Raw genomic sequence first — 21,505 nt, 5'->3', positions numbered from 1 at the left:
TTGAAGCGGGGTGAACATACAAAAACCTATTAATTTTCAAGGCATAGGCTATCCATACCATTAACATTACCAGTAACAATTGTTAATTGGCTACCTCCTTTTCCTTAAAACATGAATTGAATTTTGTAATGTGCATTTAAATATATTATGACTGTTCATGATATTACAGCGGAAATTTAAAAAAAAATATGTTCAACTGAGAAAACACGCATGAGGTAGCCGCCGCTGTTGCTTCTAATGTACTTGTCCTATTGTCAGGACTTGCAGAAATAAAGCGATAGTATGAATTAAAGGCCGTGCACGTCCGCGCCAGTAATGATGCACTAAGCTTTTAGCCGCAATATTATTTTAAATGAATAAGTAGGGGCAACTCGAAAGAAATCTCAAATGATGTGGGTGACAACTCTGGTAATAACACTTTAGGGAGGGAGGGGTAGGCTTCGGCCTCACCTGTGTTGGGTCTGACACCCCCCCCCCCCCACCGGGACATCTTCGGAGGGGGCTCAGGCCCCGGAGCCCCCCCCCCCTTTTCCCCTATCCCGTAGTCGCGCGTATATTCCTGATATTGATATAATATGAAGCCATCGCGTTAATCGACACGGGTGCGGACACGTCTGTCCGCACCTGTGTCGGCAGAGCCCTTTATCAACGGAAGGAGAAATGCACGTGAATGGTATGTGTCTCAGTATTGATTCTCTATCCAGTAAGCAATGCTAACAACTGGGTTAAAAAGATCTAATAATTTAAAACACTTATTAGGGATGAGCTAGAATCTCGCACGCATACTACAGAAAGTTTCGGCACAATGGGATGCAGGGGGGCACCTCATACATAACTCCAGTGAGCCGGTGCAGGGCACGAGTCAACATTCGGGATTTCACGTACATCGGCGACTTCGTCATTCGTCCTGAACGACCCACCGTGGTTGCTCAGTGGCTATGGTGTTGGGCTGCTGAGCACGGGGTCCCGGTATCGAATCCCCGCCATGGCGGCCTCATTTCGATGGGGGGAAATGTGAAAACACCCGTGTACTTAGATTTAGGTGCACGTTAAAAGAACTCCATTCAGGTGGTCCAAATTCCTGGAGTCCCCACAACGGCGTGCCTCATAATAAGATCGTGGTTTTGGCACGTAAAAACTCCACAATTTAATTTTTTTTCTTCCTAAATGTTCAAATGACCTTATCGTCGGCATGGCTTTCCTTCAGATAAACGGTGCCATCATCGACCTGCACGAGTCTTGTGTCAGCTTCACTTCTACGCAAGCCATAGCAAAGAGCAATGAAAACGACTCTGACATCGCGCTTCGCGAAACCGATGATCACATCGCGTTACCACCCAAGGGCAGTGTGCTGACAGTTGTCCGATGTGACATGGCGGACGACACCGAGGACATTGCTGAAGCGAAGGTTCCCTTGCTTCGTGAACGGAATATTTGCATCGCTAAAGGGCTTCTTCAGGTACGAAACAAATGCCCGGTTGTTGTGCTAACAAACTTTAACAACGAGTATCGGCATGCACCGCCAGGAACGACAATCGCCTTTCTTCGCGAAATCGCTGACGCCACCGACGTTGGCGCATAGGAACTCGCATCGTTTCAGCAATCTGAGTTACCCAGCCTAGAAGAACGTATTCATGTTAGCGCTAATCTGGCAGATCATCAGAAAGACCATCTACTGAGTCTCTCGGATTAATTTGCCGACTGCTTTTCAACGTCTTGCAAAGTATGGCTCCCGTCTATGACAAAGCAAAGCATTATTACGGATGAGTGAGTACGTCCTGTTCGCCAGCATCCTTACAGAGGATGCTGGCGAACAGGACGCATCCAGGATTGCTTCCAGTGTAAAGGGATCAAGCAGCAAGTGGTAGTGGGGCTCAAAGACGACATGATTCAGTCCAGTAGTGCTAGTAAGAAAGAATGACAACACACTACGCTTCTGTGTAGATTACAGAAAGTTGCACCGTGTCATCAAACACGATGTTTATATATCGGCACGCATCGACGACGCATTGGATTGTATACTGCATGCCAAGGTTTTTTTCTTGTTAGATCTTAAGTCCAGGTATTGGCGAACCGAATTTGATGAACAGGAGCGTGAAAAAACGGCGTTTGTGACACCTGACGGGCTTTATGAGTTCAAAATTCTTCCCTTCGGTCTCTGTTCTGCGCCTGCCACCTTTCAGCGGACGGCAGATACCGTCCTTGCAGAACTCAAGTGGCAAACCTGCCTCATATATTTGGACGACGTCGTCATCTTCTCGAGCACCTTTAACGAACATCTCGCACGACTCAACAGCGTCCTCGCTGCGATCCGTACTGCTGCCCTCACCATGAAGCCTGGCAAGTGGTGCTTCTGGTTCCAAGAGCCCAAATTTCTTGGCCATGTGGTTGACCCTAAAGGTGTCCGACCAGACCTGGACAAATTAGCTGCCATCGCCGAGCTTTCACCACCCACAGATAAGGCTGTCCAGAGCTTCCTTGGTTTGTGCGCAAATATTGTTGGAGCTTCCTGGACGGATTCTCAAGAATTACTGAGCCTCTGACACGGCGTACACGCGACGATGCGTCTTTCGCTTGGGTCGACAAGCAACAGCGATTATTTAATGAATTTCAACAGCGTTTGCAAGTTGCTCAAATACTTGCTCATTGCGATGAACACGCTGTCACATAAATTCATACTGACGACAGCAATACGGGCTTCAGCGCGATTCTTGTGCAGAGGCAAGGCGGTCCGAAGCACGCCATTGCCTATGGAAGCCGCAGCCTCAGCACATTTGAGAAGTACTACACCGCTGAAAAAGAGTACTCAGCGGTGGTTTAGGCAATCGGTAAATTCCGACCCTACTTGTACGGTACACCGTTTAAGGCTGTCAGCGATCACCACGCCCTGTGCTGGCTTGCCAACCTCAAAGATACTTCAGGCAGACTGGTCCATTGGGGCCTGCGTCTACAAGAGTATGACATTACCGTTGTTTATCGATCAGGAAGGAAGCACAGTGACGCTGACTGTCATGCGCACCTCTCCCTACGACATCATCGGACCCCGACTAGGACTTGTCATTTATCGGGTATGTCGACGGCATCAAGATGGCTGAGCACTAGCGCGCTGATCCTCAGTTGCTACCGCTGATCGAGCACCTTGAAGGAAGTGAAAGTTTTAGTTCACTGGCTCGTGCGCGGCTTATCATCGCATACTGTCTGCGCAACAACGTCCTTTACAGGAAAAACTGCGGAAGCGGTCCCGAAACGTACCTCCTTGTCTTACCGCCGGCGCTGCGCGAAGACTGCCATGATGAGAGAGATAGAGAGAGACAAAAAGGGAGGAATGACAGGGAGGTTAGCCAGTGTAAGTACTGGCTGGCTACTATGTGATGGGGAAAGGGTAAAGAGAATAAAGGGAGAAAGAAGAAAAAAAACTGAGAAAAATTCACAGAGCAACCTGACCGCAACGCGCTACAACATTCAAAGACGGTCGCACCAATCGCAAGCCCTTAAAGACTTAGCAAAGCCCTTAAAGCCCTGAGTGCTGAAACCCGCCTGGACCAGGGTCCTAGAACTTTTTCTTCTGTGAAATAGCGAATGTCCAGTTTTTCGAGCGCGGTCACGAGCACTTTTCTTGGCACATTGTAACGGGGACAGTCACACAGGAGCTGCTTGATCGTATCTTTGCAGCCGCAGGTGTCGCAAATAGGCGCATGGGTTGTCGGCCATTCCAATGCGGAAGGAATAGGAGTTCGTGAATGCCACGCCGAGCCACAGGCGGCGCAGAAGTGTTGCTTCCGCTCGTTGTAATCCTGGTAGAAGACGGAGTTGCAGATGTGCATCCACTCTGTGGAGACGTGCGTTCGTGAATTCACTGGTGTTCCACAGATTCTGCGTAAGCTCGCGTGCGAGGGAGCGAAGTCTTGTGGCTGCATCTGTTCTTGACAGTACTATTGGTATAGCATGGGCACCATCATGGGCCGATCAGGCAGCGTCATCCGCACTGTGATTTCCCGAGATTCTGCAGTGACCTGGTATCCACTGATAGATGATGATGTGCCCCTTGTCGATTGCGTAATGATGGAATAGCCAGATGTCGGCAACTAATTGCACATTAAGTCCGTGGTTGAAAGGGGACAGCAGACACTGGAGAGCTGACTTCGAGTCAGAAAGGATGGACCATGAATGTGATGATTTGTGACCAATAAACTCCAGAGCAGCATGGATAGCTGCGAGCTCTGCAGCCGTCGATGATGTAATGTGAGACATCTTGAATTTGATGGTGACGGACCACTGCTACAGCTAAACTTACTGGAGCCACGATGAGCCACGCGCTGGCCTTCACTAAGACGTTGGCAAGGATACGGCACAAGTATTACTGCCCCGGCTGTTCCAATACCTTTAAGAGAGAAGCGCGCGAGAAGGGAGCCCGGCCACAGTACACGGCTCATACGCCAGCTGTGCAATCTCGGAGGCCACGCGAAGAACTTCATGCGGACTTGGAAGCGTCACCGCTAGATGGCGCAACATGTTTGGAGATTATGGACTTGCTTTATTTTCCTTTGGTTAGGGAGGGAGACACATACAGTGACTCTGCGAGGGAAGCGCGAGAGAGGAGCTCTGCTGCACTACGCGCCTTATACATGACGCGTTGTGGCCATTCGCATAGGGTAGTCATAGAAAGACGAATTCTGCATAAATTTTCACCCTTGCTTAGGCAATTAAAACAGATATAATCTGTCATGAAATACATCTTATCGGAACCATCAGCGCGTCGAAACTTGTTGATACTCACTATATATGAATTTTTGACAGGATACTAGTAAGCTGTCGCAGGAGACGAAATATCTTATCAAGAAACGCCAATGTATGAAAGCCTCTAACCCTACAGCTAGAATAGAACTGGCAGAACTTTCCAAGTTAATGACAAGCGTACGACAGCTGACATAAGGAAGTATAATATGGATAGAATTGAACATGCTCTCAAGAACGGAGGAAGCCTGAAAGCAGTGAAGAACAAACTAGGAATTGGCATTGCAAGAATTAGATGTATGCGTTAAGAGACAAAGCCGGAAATATCATTACTAATATGGATGAGATAATTCAAGTGGCTGAGGAGTTGTATAGAGATTTATACAGCACCAGTGGCACTCACGATGATAATGGAAGAGAGAATAGTCTAGAGAAATTTGAAATCCCACAAGTAACGCCGGAAGAAGTAAAGAAAGCCTTGGGAGCTATGCAAAGGGGGAAGGCAGCTGGGGAGGATCAAGTAACAGAAGATTTGCTGAAGGATGGTGGGCAGATTGTTCTAGAAAAACTGGCCACCCTGTATACGCAATGCCTCATGACCTCATGCGTACCAGAACCTTGGAAGAACGCTAACATAATCCTAATCCATAAGAAAGGGGACGCCAAAGACTTGAAAAATTATAGAGCGATCAGCTTCTGTCTGTTGCCTACAAAGTATTTACTAAGGTGATCGCAAATAGAATCAGGAGCACCTTAGACTTCTGTCTACTAAAGGACCAGGCAGGATTCCGTAAAGGCTACTCAACAATAGACCATATTCACACTCACTGACCTGGAGAGGCAGAGCAGAAGGGTGGGTTTAAAAATTAATCTGCAGAAAACTAAAGTAATGTTTAACAGTCTCGGAAGAGAACAGCAGTTTACGATAGGTAGCGAGGCACTGGAAGTGGTAAGGGAATAAATACATCTACTGAGGGCAGGTAGTGACCGCGGATCCGGATCATGAGACTGAAGTAATCAGAAGAATAAGAATGGGCTGGGCTGCGTTTGGCAGGCATTCTCAGATCATGAACAGAAGGTTGCCATTATCCCTCAAGAGAAAAGTGTATAACGGCTGTGTCTTACCAGTATTCACGTACGGGGCAGAAACCTGGAGGCTTACGAAAAGGGTTCTACTTAAAGTGAGGACGACGCAAAGAGCTATGCAAAGAAGAATTATGGGTGTAACGTTGAGGGATAAGAAAAGAACAGATTGGTTGAGAGAACAAACGCGAGTTAATGACAGCTTAGTTGAAATCAAGAAAAAGACATGGGCATGGGCAGGACATGTAATGAGGAGGGAAGATAACCGATGGTCATTAAGGGTTACGGACTGGATTCCAAGAGAAGGGAAGTGTAGCAGAGGGCGGCAGAAAGTTAGATTGGTGGATGAGATTAAGAAGTTTGCAGGGACGACATGGCCACAATTTGTACATGACCGGGGTAGTTGGAGAAGTATGGGAGAGGCCTTTGCCCTGCAGTGGGCGTAACCAGGCTGATGATGATGATGATGAATATGAATTTTAAATGCAGTAGTGGTGCGGCTACTGAAGCACCAATACATGCTGTGAAGGTGGTTGGCCAGCGAAGCTGTGATATCACGTGATCGGATAGACCAGTATGACATAGTCTTGAAATGGGTCCTACCAGAACATCAGTGCTATCAGAACACAAATAAAATTAATTAATAGGCGGGTTCTTCTTTTACACATGAAATTGTAGTTACATCCCTCTCTGCTTGGTGTGTTCCAGACTCCAGTTGCCGTTTCCCGGCAACTACAGCTTATGTAACCGTAAGCTTTACCGTTAAACATTTGTGGCGAATGTTATCTGTGAAGACGAGCTTTGTGGTTCTTTTTTCGTTTCTCTCGCACTTTCGCTACCGCGGCTACCACGAACACCGCGGCAAGCGCCTCCCGCTGTGATTGGTTGAGTTTTCGCCCACGGACACGACAAATGATTTGGGGAGTAGATATCTACAGCGTCGTTTCTAAAATGGTACAGTCTGCAAGAAGTGAAATTCAAGCTTCAGACGGTCAACGCGTTATCTTACTTCGACATGTTCTGCGTTTTTGGTGACGTGTGATGGTGGAGTAGTCGGATGTCTGCGACTAATTGCCACTTTCGTTTCGCATGCTTTCTCGTGCACGCTTTCTTCGCAGCACTAAAGGGGTGAATAAGCGACGCCTGCCGCAATGTTTACACGACGACGAGAAAAAGGAGGCGTAAAGCTGCACGCAGTGAAAGCACAGCCAAAACCACATTCTTACACCGTGGCCTAAACTACACAAATATGGACTTGGCTTGTTTCAGTTCGCGTGCGCCTCTTCATACGGCTCCATATTGGCAGCGCTATATAAACCAAACTCCTTTTTGGTTGTTTTTATTCCATGTTCGATGAAAGTTTATTCAGCCCAAATATTAGAGCTGGACGTAGGCAACATCGTCTTTTTCTTTTTCGAGCGAAGTTGGCGTGTCTGGTGTTGAGGGCGAAACAGAATTTGCTACTGCGGCGCCATCCTTGGCAGGGACGCCAAACCGGTCCTGGAACACGGAGCCTGCACCGCTTTCTGCTTGGGGTGACGTGACCGCGTTCGGCCGCCTGTTCCAGACGCCGCTAAACGTAAGTGTCGTCAGTCGCTGCGACGCCTCCTGCCTTGGCGTTCGCAACTTTACGGTGCGTTATACAGTTCCGCTACCCGAAGCCCTTTGTATCCAGGTGGAAGGAACCAACCATGTCCTATGCGGCAGGATGGGGGACCCCGAGGACAGGCATATCTTAGAAGCAACTTCGAAACCGACCGCGACCTGTCTGCTATGAGGGATACGCTTCTGTGCTAGATTCCATAATGCGTGTCACTTCAACTTGTAAGGCGCTGAGTACCATGTAGGCTATATGAAACGTGAACAGACTGACCATAGTGGCGTAGTGGCTTTGACGCTGCACTGCTAAGCGCGAGGCGGCGAGAACAAATTCCAGCCATGGCGACTGCATTTGGATGGAGCGAACCACGAAAATGCCCGTGTACTGTGCATTGAGTGCACATTAAAAATTTGCAGTGGCTTATCCCAGCTAACCCTGGATATGCAAAGCAAAAGCTTGATTTAGCCTGGTTAAGTCTTGGTTTCACTTGATTAACCTTTGATTTAGCTGTAATTCTTGTACTTATGCATACAGTCATTGTTAAGCGTGCTATGACGGCTGTGCCTAGGTCGGTGGCTATACAGGACTGTGATTAGGTTTGGGTAGACACGCATCGTTCGATGGTGCGACGCCTGTTGTGCCACAGGGAAAGCGCAAGTGCTAGACATGCAAAGAGACGCCGCGAACATGCGCAGCGTTGAAGTACAAATATAGAGGGCGCGAACGCGGTCACTACATTATTGATCTCGACGGTGCGACGCCTGTTGCATTCCGGACCTTCTCCAGTGAAGCAGCTCGCCGGGCGATATCCGCGGGGTGGTCAGAGGACGCTTGGCGACGACGGCTCAAAGGTGGTGGTGGTGGTGAAAAACGTTTATTTGCTCTATTTACATATGGAGTTAGCGGTGCGTCAGATGGCTTCTTCCATCTTGATTTGCAGGGTTGGTGCCCCTAGTCCAGGGCCCCACTGAGGGTAGCTGCCGTGCGAGCACGCCTTACTAGCCCTTGCTGGACTTTCAGGATGTCGCTGGAAAGCATCCTCTCCCACTGTTCCGCACTCGGGTTTTCTATTACGGTTATTTCTTTTGCTTTTAGGCAGGCCCACGTGATATGATATAGCGTGGGCTTGTCCCCGCACCAGGGGCATGTGTTCTCATATTGGGTAGGGTAAATTTTGTTTAGAATGTATAAGTTCGGGTATGTGCCCTTTTGTAGTTGCCGCCAGATTACGGCTTCTTCTCTGTTGAGTTGTTTGTCTGGTGCCGGGTATCTCATTCTGGCGCCCCTGAAGTAGTTTAGCGTGTCAGCGTATGTTTGGCCTACCGGTTCTGGGTCCTCTATGGCGGCAGTGTTCTTGGACGCCCGGTTTGTTGGGTACCCTCGAGCTATCCTATCTGCCTCCAGATTACCCTCGACACTCGTGTGTCCCGGTATCCAAACTATCGCGTTTGCTTTGCTTGTCTGTGGGTCGGCCGTTAGAGCGGAGAATGTTCAGCGCTTTGCGGCTGATCCTGCCATTCATGTAATTCCGGCATGCTGTTTGCGAGTCTGTTAGAATCGTTAGGGATTTGCCTAGTCGATAGCCCTCCACTGCCGCTAGAGCTACGGCCGCTTCCTCGGCTTCAACTACCGTGCAGTTCCGTATTGACGCGCTGGTGATTTCCCTGAGGTCCGGGCCAATCACCGTCGCCACTTTATGCTTATTGCCTTCTCCTTTGCCGGCGTATGTTGCGGCGTCAACATACACCGTTTCGTTCCGGATGGCCAGTGTCCTTTGCACGTACTCTGCCCTCGCCTCCCTGCGTGCCTTGTGCAGGTTCGGGTCCATATTTCTGGGTATTGGTGCTACCCTGATGGTACTGCGGTACTCGTCCGGGATCGTCAGGTTATCTTGTACTTCTCGTAGGGTTGATTCGCCGCCGTACCTGACTAGAAGTCTTCTACCGGTTTCAGTTTGCTGTAGTCTTTGGAATTGTGCGATCCTTTGGGCTTCTTGCAGTTCCTCAAAGCTGTTGTGCAGCCCTAGGGCTAGCAGCTTCTCGGTCGACGCTGTTTGGGGTATTTGAAGCGCCGTCTTGAGTGCTTTCCTTAGGATGGTATCGATTTGCTGGATTTCGCTTTTGACAAAGTTGTAGTACGGTAGGCTGTACACCACTCTGCTGACTACTAGGCTTTTTATCAGCTTGAGTGTATCTGCCTCCTTCATGCCATATCTTCTTTTCGACACCCGGTTTATCATTCTGGCGACTTGGTTGACTGCAGTCTTGGTTAGTGCCAGGGCGTATGTGCAACGCTGGTTTGTTTGCACCCACATCCCCAGTATTCTGCATTGCGTCACTTCCGGGATCTGGTGTCCCTCCAGGTAGATTTTCAGGGGCTCGGCCTCGTCGCTGGCCTTGCGTCTCCGGCGTACTCTCAGGAGCTCAGATTTCTCCGTTGAGCATGCGAGTCCTCTTGCCCTGACATATGTTTCTACGCATGCTGCGGCCTCTTGCAACTTGAGTTCTTGGTATCCTAACGGAGCTCTTTGCGCCCAGATGGTGATATCGTCGGCGTACATCGCATGACGTATACCCCCAATTTCCTCTAATTGTTTGGCCAGTCCTATCATTGCCACGTTGAAAAGGATGGGCGAGATAACTGACCCTTGCGGTGTGCCTTTGTTTGGAGTGCTGAACTTGTCTGATCTTAGCTCTCCTAGCCCGATGGTCGCTGTTCTGCCCGACAGGAATGCTTTGACATAGCCGTGTGTCTTTCTGCCGCAGTTCAGGTTGTCTAGGCCCGTTAGTATGGCTTCGTGACTGACATTGTCAAAGGCGCCTTTGATGTCGAGTGCCATGATGATATTTTCTCCGTAGCGTGGGATTTCGCTGAGTATTTCTCCCTTTATCTGCAGCAGCACGTCTTGAGTCGACAGCTTGGCTCTGAAGCCGAAAATGCTGTGCGGGTATAATTCGTTATCGTCCATGTAGTCTTGAAGTCTCTTCGTAACCACTCTCTCGTATATCTTGCCCAAGCATGATGTGAGAGAGATTGGTCTGAGGTGCTCTACTTGGAGTTTCTTTCCTGGCTTTGGAATCATGATGATTTCAGCGTGTTTCCATTCTTCTGGAACTGTTTCCGCTCCCCAGTGTTTGTTGAGGTAGTCGGTTAATTTTTCGACCAACTCGTCACTGAGGTTGCGGATAAGTGCGTTGTTAATTTTGTCCGCACCCGCTGCCGTGTTTCTTGTTGCTCTTCTTATTGCCGCATAAACTTCTTCCTTACTTATGGGCCTGTCCAATGCTTCGTTTTCTTGCCATTTATATCTTTCTGTGTAAGCGGCCGGGTTGCTGTCGCCAAAGCATTTCTTGCGTACTTTTTCTAGCAGTTCTTCATTCGTCCCTTCATACTGGTGAACCAGTCCATGGATGGCGTTGTTATTCTCTGACGTGGTTTTGGTCGGGTCTAGTAGGGTTTTGAGTATGCTCCACGTCTTTGCTGTGTTCAGGGTCCCGTTCAGTGAATTGCTGAACTGCTGCCAGTTTTGTCTCGCAAGCTGCTCCGCATACTCCTCCGCTTTCCTTGTGATCTCTGCTATTTTTATTTTGAGCTTTCTGTTAAATTTCTGCCTCTTCCACCTCTTCGTGAGTCCCTTTCTTGCTTCCCACAGTCTGAGTAGCCTAGAGTCCACGTCCGGTGCTTGCTGCGTGCGTTCTACTTCTTTCGTGAACTTCCTTACTTGTTCTTTGAGTTTTTCTCCCCATTCGGATATCGACTGGATTTCCCCTCTTGTCGTGTCGCTGTCCGACTCTCTGAAGGCTCTCCAATCCGTGATGCTGGCTTTGCCTATTTGCCGTCTGATTGTATCTGATGTCGTGATTTGTGTTCTTATTATATAGTGGTCGCTTCCTAGGTTTTCCATTAGGTTTTCCCACTCTGCTTGTTTTGTTCGCAGGACGAAGGTGAGGTCTGGGCAGGTATCTTCGGTTACGCTGTTCCCGGTTCTTGTCGGGTTTTCGGCGTCGGTGATTAGCTCGCACCCCGTGTTATCTGCCGCGTCGGCTACTGTCCTACCTTTTATTTCTGATGTCTTGTACCCCCAACTTTCCTCTCTGGCGTTGAAGTCGCCTAATATAACCAGCGCATTTCCTTTTGCGATTTTGTTTGCTCCTCTAAATAGCTCTTCAAATTTGGCCTTCTTTTGCTTAGGAGGACTATATACATTGACTATGAATATGCTTCCTCCAGCCCTTTTCTTTTTCGGAATTATTTCGACTATTACATGTTCTACGTCCGTGTCAGCTATCCTGTCGTGGTATATGGCCGTGAGGCTTTTGCTAACTAGGATCGCTGTCCTTTTCCGTTCTTCGTCCGGATTTTCGTAGCACGTGTAGCCTTGTAATTTTGGTTCTACATTTGTTTCTTGTAGCGCAATTATGTCCGGAGGTATTAATCGCTTGTTAATGTATTGTTGTAGTAGCCCTTGTTTTCTTTTGTAACCTCTACAGTTCCACTGCCATATTTCTAGTTTTTCTTCTTTTTTCTCTCTTTTGGCTCGACTATCCATGATTATATTTCGGAGTCGTCTCTCGTACTGTAGTTTTCTAGCATTGGGCGTCTCTGATTAAACTTGTCTTTGGCTCCCTCCGTAATTTTCTGTTTGCGCATGGTGCGGATTTCCGTACCCTGCATCATAATTTGCTGTTTCATTTCTTGTATTGCTTTTTGCATTTCTGCCATGAATTGGGCAAAGTCCGGTTGGTTTGTTATCTCAGGTTGGCTAGGTGGGGGGGTTGGTGGCGTGAGCGATCTAGGGGAGCTACCTGATCTTAGCTCCTGCATCTCTTGGATTAGTCTATTAATTTTCGCGTCCTGCTCTTCGAGTTTTCTTTTGAGGACCTTATTTTCCTCCTCTAGTTGTTTTTCCCTGTTGCTTATAATGTTTTGATTTTGATTGCCCGAGTGCGGAAAAAGGGATTTGGGAGGGCCTGCTTCCCAGCTCACCTTTGTGCCGCCGTTGGGCTTCTTCTTGGCCATCTTCTGCTGCTGCTGGCCCTTGTCCTTGGTGGCCGGGGGCACCAATGGCGGGGATGATCTGGAGCAGCTGCGTGAGCGGCTGCGTGAGCGGCTCCGCGAGCGGCTCTGCGAGCGGTCCCACGACTGGTTCCGCGAGCGGCTCCGTGACCGGTCCTGTCCTCCCTCCGAGCTAAACCACCGTGGTCTCCGTTCCCGTGCCGTTCTATTCCGTTGCTGGTGTAGTTGCTGCTGTTGCCGCCCTCGCAGCTCTCTTGCTTTCTTGAGTCGGTCCTTGCAGTCCCTGTATCCCGTGGCGTGATCGCCTCCGCAGATCAGGCACTTGGCTTGACATTGGTGGTTCTCCGGCGGGTTCTGCATACCGCACGCCCTGCACGCCTTTGTGCTGGGCGCAGGGCAGACGTCGGACCGGTAGCCTTGCTGACAGCAAATGTAACACACCTGCCTCGTCGGTCTGTACGGGTAGCATCTGAATTCCCCTCCGGCGAAAAGCACGTACTTGGGTATGGTGGGGCCGTCGGAAGTGATAACCGCCGTTTGTGACTCTCCTTCTTGCCGTGAGTACTGTGACTCCTTGCGTGCGTACCTTGATTCTTGCTTTGAGCTCTTCCGACGAGGTCCCTGCGTCGATGCCATGTATAACGCCTCGCCTGACGTCGGCCGGTAGAGCCACGTACTTGTTGATTTCGTAGGTATGTCCTCTAAATTGTAGATTAGTCATCCCCAGCATCGTCTTCGCTGCTTCCTCGTTTGAGGTACTTGCGATGATGATGTTGGATCCCGTTCTTAGTCTGACGGTGACGTCGTCTTCTTTAAACTTGCCGTTGCATGCCTTTACGATAGCTCTTGCAACCTCGGTCGCTTTTAGCTCTCTGATTGGTAGGCCGTTCCTCGGGCGTATTATAATCTTCGCGTCGTACTTGGGGAGCGACGACGGCTCAAAGGCTTCCGCGCAACGCTCAGAGAAGACGGCCAGGCGTCGCTCTCATCCATGGCCAAGCTCACACTCACTAGACGAGCGCGGCGCTCCTCTTAGCCAGACGCGCGGCGAGTCACGTATTCAGGCTGGCCAGGCGGCGACCCAGCTGCGGAGAGCGCATGTGCCACGCCGGCGGCGAGTCACGTGATGCGTTGCCAAAGCTACGGCGCAGCTGCGGTCAAATCAAGGTCATATTGCTGGCTACGGGGAAACTCGGCTCGACGCGGTTAGTGAGGCTTTCGCTTTCAAAAATCTAGGGGGTCGAAATTAATCCGGAGTCTCCAGCACGGTTCCTCATAATCATGTCGTCGTTTTGGCACGTGAAAACCCAGAATGTAACGTATAGGAGGTCCCAGCAAGTACAGAACGCGAGCACATGTAAAAGAACGGTGAAGACAACGCTGGACTTGCAAATGGTTCAGCAGAACACTCTACTAATCTAAATAAGCTATGGAGACGCAAGAGCAGGAACCAGCAAAGCAATCGTGCAATCCGGTAGCGTCGGCGTTCGGCAACATTTTCCCGTCACAATAAGAGCTGAATCACCTGGCGCTTCCCCCAGGTTACAAAGTAACAAGTGAGCGTGGGAGCTATAGTTTCGTGCATTGAGAGCCGAACAAATTATGTAAAAACGTCGCACTCAAATGCGGCATGGTTTGAACAGTCCAGCTCAAGGACAAGCTATTTCATCTCTAACAGGCGATTTTTAAAGATCCATGAACAATTTGGAGGACACTTAAGCTTCGCAATAGTATTCAAGGATCCCTGACTGCTTCTCGCGCTTCCCGGCACTTGCAGCTTATGTAAGCGGGATGTTTACCGGGAAACGCTGGCTTCGAACGCTATGCATGCACGAGGGCGAGCTTGCTGGTAGGAATTTGGCCCGTTTTTTACTTGCACTTTTATTATATCAGTCTCAGAAAATCTAACATAAATATATTATTAATTTGTAAAGAATCAAAGACAATGTATGCGAAACATTGTTGATAGAAGAGTCGTAGGGTATGCGTGGGCCAGAATGATTTTTCCCGAAACGACGATCGACGCTAGGCGCAGGTCACCGACGCCGGATTTTCTACGACACGGGGCACTTAACGCTGTCGCGTTAAAACTTTAAAGTGATCACCCCGTTTGACGTTCGGCTACTGTGCGCGAGTTGGCACGTTCGCTACCCCGCCGTCATGTGCGGTTCACATGTGGGAGGGAAAGCAAAAAACGCTTGCTCACTTACATTTATTAGTGCACTGCTTGCACATTAAAGAACCCCAGGCGGTCAGAATTATTCCTGAGTCCTCCACTACGGCGCATCTAATCATATCCTTATCTTAACACATAAAACCACATAATTAAGAAAAGACTATAGTTCTCTTTCCGGCTGTCTAGCTAGTCCCCCCTAAAAAAAAACATAAACAAAACTTGGGCCGATCCCGAACGTTGTGCACTTAAATATAGTGCGTTCACGTGGGCACGTGTCACTCGGCGTGTTACAATGGTTATATGCCACTGGGTATGTGCCCCTCTCAAAAGAACCTCTTTGATGCCATCTTGGGTCAGTGGGCATCTGCCATGGTATCTGCTAAAGCCCCTCCATCCACGCGTCAACGCCGCAACGTGTATGGAGGGGCTTTAGTATCTGCCACCGGGTATGCGCGGCTTCACGACGTTGCCTACAGGTGACGCCAACGTTACTAGACTAGGTTCAGTTGTCAAACTCTCCGTAGGCGCCGTACATTGCGGGTGGCCCCTTGTCTTGGTTTGCCGCCAGAGGGCGGGAGCACCGCAAGTAGCTCTACGCGGGCGCAGCTCTGCGTTGGCGAAGGGGGCTTGAGTCCTCAGACTTCGCAACTTACGTACTCAGCAAGTGTTTTCACCGATGCGTCTTTAACTGTTTGTATAGTCTCGCGTTTAGGAGATTAAAAAACTTTACGTAGCTGTGAAAATGCTGCTGCGCTGCCCCAGAGTGCGCTGTGAAGTCCTTAGTCCTGAGCCGCAGCAGCCCCGGCCGTCCACTGCGCTCTATATTAATCAGCTGTTGCTGATGAGTAGCTATAAGTAGCTGATTAGTAGTTGTAATCAGCTGTTGCTGCTTTGTAAATTATTAATGTGGACGCTTGAGGCGATGTTAGTGCGACCACACGATGGTCCAAAAAAGTCACGGGAGCCCAAGCGAACCAATCGAGGCAGTTCACGACGCCAGTCAAGGCAGAGTGAATTAGGCGAAGTTAATTAAGGCACAGTTAATTAAAATAGAGTTAGGGCACTCGAACCCACGGTCGTTGAAGCATCGACCTTTGGTGGTGGCAACAAATTACATAAATAGATGACCTAATTTATTAATGAGTGAATTAAGAAGTACACTAACAATTATGGGATAATTATTAATTAATAATGAATTAACTACGCATTACCTAACTAGGCGGATTTGTAATAATTTCAACATCTCAAAGCTACGGCAAACATTACCTTGGTTGTGCCCAGCTACGCGGCATTCGCATATTTTAAAACTGGCTGAAGTTAGCTGGGACACACGGTATATACACACTCTCAGCACTTCATTTCGTGATAAAAAAAAATGAAGCTAGCACTATTTCTTTCATCAGAGCACCGCATTCGCAAGTGCAATGTTGAAACCTGCGTGAGCTTTGCTCCCTTGCGAGCAGACTTGCACATTCAAAGTAAGTTATCGCTGCAGGAACGGAGCATAAATATGCATTTGCGTCACCAAATAAAATTGGATGATACGGCCCGTAAACTCTTCAAAACGCACACGGCATTCAAAACGCATGAGTGTCGCAAAAGTACACCGAGACTGCAGCAAAACACGTATGTATACAACGCGCCAAAACACATAAACAACGGACAGTGCTTCGTCGCCTTGTCCGCGCCGTGCTGACCGAGCAAAGTGCGACAGCAGCGCCACGAGATGCGAGGATCGGTGGTGGGTCCACGCAGTCACGGGAGTTTGAAAACTGAACCTAGTCTAGTAACGTTGGGTGGCGCAGCATGCCCAGAGGAAAGCGCGAGAGGAGAACGCTGCCGCAGTACACGCCTTATGCCTGACGTGTTGCGGCTATGCGCCTAATTGAAGTCATCGTAGATGAGCTGCGCCCGAACTTTGTTTGGCGTGTGACGCTCGGAATCAGTGAGACAGAGATAAGAACGCATCACATGCGTACATCACTAATCTCACGGGAACGTCGACCGACGAAGGATTTCGTGCCGGTTGACGCTCCTGTAGGATTGGACTCTAAACGTTCCTGCTGTTATAGACTCGACCCACCACGTTGCCCTAACATCTGTGATGCTTCCAGGTCCTGGATATGGAGGCATACTCGTTCCTGCAGATTGCTGAAAAGCAGTTCGGGGACTACCTCGAGTTGCTCGAGAGGGCCGGCCATGTCACCCGCGATGTGCTTCAGATGTCTTCATTACTCGACTCATTCGCACGAGAACACGAAGGAGGTGCCCACTGCTGGATCGTGACTCAAGCGGTAACTCATTCTGTCACTTCATCCACGCCCCCCCGCCCCCCCCACACATAAGTAACGCGAGCGCGCATCACACACCGCATACATCAGCTCCATTGCAGCGGTTTACTGTTTGCACTGCATGTTAACGTGAAAGCTCATAGGCTGGTCACAACGTTTCCAGCCGCTAAGGCACGGGACCGACGTTCGTCTTTTCTTTGCTCTAACATCTCTGACGCTTCCAGGTCCTGGATATGGTGGCATACAGGTTCTTGCAGTTTGCCGAAATGCAGTTCGAGGACGACCTCGAGTTGCTCGAGAGGGCCGCCCATGTCACCCGCGACGTATTTCACATGTCTTCACTGCTCGACTCATTCACACAAGAACACGAAGGAGGTGCCCGCTGCTGGATGGTGACTCAAGCGGTAACTGATTCTGTCACTTGATCCACGCCCACACACACACATAAGTAATGCGAGCGTATCACACACGGCTCACATCAACTCCATTGCAGCGGTTTACTGTTTGCACTGCATGCTAACGTGAAAGCTCATAGGCTGGTCACAACGTTTCCAGCCGCTAAGGCACTGGACGACGTTCGTCTGTTCTTTGCTCTAACATCTCTGACGTTTCCAGGTCCTGGATATGGTGGCATACAGGTTCCTGCAGTTTGCCGAAATGCAGTTCGGGGACGACGCCGAGTTGCTCGACAGGGCCGCCCATGTCACCCGCGACGTATTTCACATGTCTTCACTGCTCGACTCATTCACACAAGAACACGAAGGAGGTGCCCGCTGCTGGATGGTGACTCAAGCGGTAACTCATTCTGTCACTTGATCCACGCCCACACACACACACACACACATAAGTAACGCGAGCGTATCACACACGGCTCATAGGCTCATAGGCTCATAAGCTCATAGGCTGGTCACAACGTTTCCAGCCGCTAAGGCACGGGACCGACGTTCGTCTTTTCTTTGCTCTAACATCTCTGACGCTTCCAGGTCCTGGATATGGTGGCACACAGGTTCCTGCAGTTTGCCGAAATGCAGTTCGGGGACGACGCCGAGTTGCTCGACAGGGCCGCCCATGTCACCCGCGACGTATTTCACATGTCTTCACTGCTCGACTCATTCACACAAGAACACGAAGGAGGTGCCCGCTGCTGGATGGTGACTCAAGCGGTAACTCATTCTGTCACTTGATCCACGCCCACACACACACACACACACACATAAGTAACGCGAGCGTATCACACACGGCTCATAGGCTCATAGGCTCATAAGCTCATAGGCTGGTCACAACGTTTCCAACCGCTAAGGCACTGGACGACGTTCGTCTGTTCTTTGCTCTAACATCTCTGACGCTTCCAGGTCCTGGATATGGTGGCACACAGGTTCCTGCAGTTTGCCGAAATGCAGTTCGGGGACGACGCCGAGTTGCTCGACAGGGCCGCCCATGTCACCCGCGACGTATTTCACATGTCTTCACTGCTCGACTCATTCACACAAGAACACGAAGGAGGTGCCCGCTGCTGGATGGTGACTCAAGCGGTAAGTCACTCTGTCACTTGTTCCACGCGCGCACGCACGCACGCACACACACACACACACACACACACACAAAATAACGCGAGCGTATCACACGGCTCACATAAACTCCATTGCAGCGGTTTACTGTTTGCACTGCATGTTAACGTGAAAGCTCATAGGCTGGTCACAACGTTTCCAGCCGCTAAGGCACTGGACGACGTTCGTCTATTCGTTGTCTGGACAGGTCGGCGACAAAACGCATTTTCTACACATACAGAACATGTGTTAGCAGGACAGATTGCTACTGCACAAGCTGATGTGGCAAGAGAAGCAAGACAATGCGGATGACTGTACATATACTATACAGGGTGAATAAAGGGAAAAATCAGACAATCCACCCGTTCGTAGCAATTGCTACAAAGGAAACCCATACGGGTTCCTCGAAAGAAAAGCCTCATAGTTGAAGAAAAATTCGTCCTGGTCCGGGACTCGAACCCGGGACCACCGCCTTTCCGGGGCAGCCGCTCTACCATCTGAGCTAACCAGGCGGCTAGCAGATGGCAGGGCGAAGTCGAATTTGTCGACAACACATTTTTCCCTTTATTCATTACTTCTCTCCACCTTGCGGGTTTCCGCAGAACTACTACGTCAAACTCTTGCTTTTGCTTCGTGTTGTCGACAAATTCGACTTTGCCCCGCCATCTGCTAGCCGTCTGGTTAGCTCAGATGGTAGAGCGGCTGCCCCGGAAAGGCGGTGGTCCCGGGTTCGAGTCCAGGACCAGGACGAATTTTTCTTCAACTATGAGGCTTTTCTTTCGAGGAACCCGTATGGGTTTCCTTTGTAGCAATTGCTACGAACGGGTGGATTGTCTGATTTTCCCCTTTATTCATTACTTCTCTCCACCTTGCGGGTTTCCGCAGAACTACTACGTCAAACTCTTGCCTTTGCTTCGTGTTGTCGACAAATTCGACTTCGCCCTGCCATCTGCTAGCCGCCTGGTTAGCTCAGATGGTAGAGCGGCTGCCCCGGAAAGGCGGTGGTCCCGGGTTCGAGTCCCGGACCAGGACGAATTTTTCTTCAACTTTGAGGCTTTTCTTTCGAGGAACCCGTATGGGTTTCCTTTGTAGCAATTGCTACGAACGGGTGGATTGTCTGATTTTTCCCTTTATTCATTACTTCTCTCCACCTTGCGGGTTTCCGCAGAACTACTACGTCAAACTCTTGCCTTTGCTTCGTGTTGTCGACAAATTCGACTTCGCCCTGCCATCTGCTAGCCGCCTGGTTAGCTCAGATGGTAGAGCGGCTGCCCCGGAAAGGCGGTGGTCCCGGGTTCGAGTCCCGGACCAGGACGAATTTTTCTTCAACTATGAGGCTTTTCTTTCGAGGAACCCGTATGGGTTTCCTTTGTAGCAATTGCTACGAATGGGTGGACTATACAGGGTGTTTCAGCGAACACTTCCAAAATCTTTAAAGGTTGCCTGTGGCAAATATCACAATTCTAGTTCATGAGCTGGTTTACTTGAAGCGGCGGATACTACTCTGACAAAAAATTGAACTGCAAAATTGACTAATTAACAAAAATTCACTAATTAACATTTCAAGTAATTTCACTATGACACACACTGCAATATGCAAATTCTAACGACGGAGTTCGCAAGGCTGATCCACTTGGAACGAATTCCCAGGATAGCACTAATTTCGAGATAATTCTCCCGAGGTTGGCTGTGAAATGCATTGCCGTTCTAGTTACTTGTGTGCTTCAATGCATAATACGACGTTTTGTCAACAAAGTAACTGGAACGACAAAGCATTTGTCCGCAAGTTTTGGGAATTAATATCTCGAAACTAGTGTCGTCCTCAGAATTCATTCCAAGTGAACCCGTCTTGCGAACTCCATGGCTAGAATTTCCAAATTGCAATATGGGTCATAAGGTAGATAGCTAAAAATTTAATTAATCAATTTATGTTAATTTGTCGATTTTGTAGTTCAATTATTGTGCACGTAATCTCCGCCGTTTCGAATAAACGAACTCATGAACTAGAATTGAGCTAGCTGCCACAGGCAGCCTTTAAAACATTTTGATAATGTTCGCTGAAACACACTGTATAAAGTATACAGGGTGTCCCAAGTATCATGCACCACTATTTAAAAATATGCAAATACCACGTACCGGGGCAGAACAGAGGTAATCTTGTTTGCCGTCGCTTGGAGATACTCTGATTATTTTTAGCATTCAGCGGAGTTGCATAACTAGTGTTAATTAATCAATTTCTCAAATATTGTCATTAAATAAAAGATGTCATGCCATAATTGTAGAGTAACGCGAAAAAATCCCGGTACAGTTTTCCATTGCTGAATACGTGCTACATAAACGTGTATTTCCGAACACAAAAGAGGCCCGCGAATACATGCAAAATTACAGCGCGACTGGCCGCTGTTAAGGTTGGCGTGTAGCACCCTGTGCAGAAGGATGCTCGACCACCATGCCTCATCGAAACGAAGGGTCAATTCCCAACTTGTTGTGGTTGTCTCCAGGAGTTGCCGGTCTGGCTGGCATCCCGTAATGGTTACAGGCCCCTTTGTGTGTGTGCGACTTTAGAGGAACCCTTTCCTCGAACTGTCAAGCTCTACAGGAGAACTTCCGCGAACCAACGTCGGCTAGAAGAAAGGATAAGCGCCTACTATCTCGGACCTGCGGGTTGCCCCTGCGGAGGCGAGCTCGTGAAAGATCACCGAATGAGTGAGTGCTGTCGCCAAGCACCGTGGAACTCAGTGCATATCATGGGACGTTGACGTGCGAAAGATCCCGCCTACGACTTTAGTGGGTCTATTTAAAGGGCCCCGCAGTGTACATTTTTGAAACATCATTCTCTTCTTCTTATTTATCACCAACCATTGAATAAACCGTGCAAGTTTCGCACTAAAAATCGTCTCGTCCTTGCCTGGTCGCCATGGTCTACCGGATGCCTGCAGCCCGCCGACAACGCCACGCTACCCAATAGTAAACATCGGTCGAGTTTCGATAAACAGGCGTCGCAACAACTCGGCAACAGTGGGGCAGGCTACCCTGGAGAACTCAACACCGCTCGAGT

The 21,505-nt window shown here is 49.2% G+C and overlaps 1 protein-coding gene and 3 non-coding genes across 4 annotated transcripts in view; 3 read left to right on the top strand and 1 right to left on the bottom strand.

The window, feature by feature from the left end:
• Positions 1 to 1,192: 1,192 nt before the first annotated feature.
• The window catches only part of LOC142558324 (uncharacterized), a 71,469-nt gene continuing 51,156 nt past the window's right edge, over positions 1,193 to 21,505 (top strand). The window contains exons 1-8 of the mRNA XM_075670471.1: positions 1,193 to 1,459; positions 2,184 to 2,481; positions 7,242 to 7,396; positions 16,724 to 16,903; positions 17,125 to 17,304; positions 17,516 to 17,695; positions 17,884 to 18,063; positions 18,253 to 18,432. Of these exons, the coding sequence (XP_075526586.1) occupies positions 1,193 to 1,459; positions 2,184 to 2,481; positions 7,242 to 7,396; positions 16,724 to 16,903; positions 17,125 to 17,304; positions 17,516 to 17,695; positions 17,884 to 18,063; positions 18,253 to 18,432 (1,620 nt within the window). The remainder of the gene's footprint in view (positions 1,460 to 2,183; positions 2,482 to 7,241; positions 7,397 to 16,723; positions 16,904 to 17,124; positions 17,305 to 17,515; positions 17,696 to 17,883; positions 18,064 to 18,252; positions 18,433 to 21,505) is intronic.
• On the bottom strand, positions 18,885 to 18,959 carry TRNAS-GGA (transfer RNA serine (anticodon GGA)). The gene has a single exon. It is a non-coding gene; the product is annotated as a tRNA-Ser (tRNA).
• On the top strand, positions 19,406 to 19,480 carry TRNAS-GGA (transfer RNA serine (anticodon GGA)). The gene has a single exon. It is a non-coding gene; the product is annotated as a tRNA-Ser (tRNA).
• TRNAS-GGA (transfer RNA serine (anticodon GGA)) lies at positions 19,689 to 19,763 on the top strand. Its single transcript has one exon. It is a non-coding gene; the product is annotated as a tRNA-Ser (tRNA).

Source organism: Dermacentor variabilis, chromosome 9 (assembly GCF_050947875.1).
Source record: "Dermacentor variabilis isolate Ectoservices chromosome 9, ASM5094787v1, whole genome shotgun sequence".
In the NCBI taxonomy this organism is placed as follows: Eukaryota; Metazoa; Arthropoda; class Arachnida; order Ixodida; family Ixodidae; genus Dermacentor; species Dermacentor variabilis.
The sequence above is the reverse complement of the archived record's forward strand: the minus strand, read 5'-3'. Positions and strand labels throughout refer to the sequence as shown.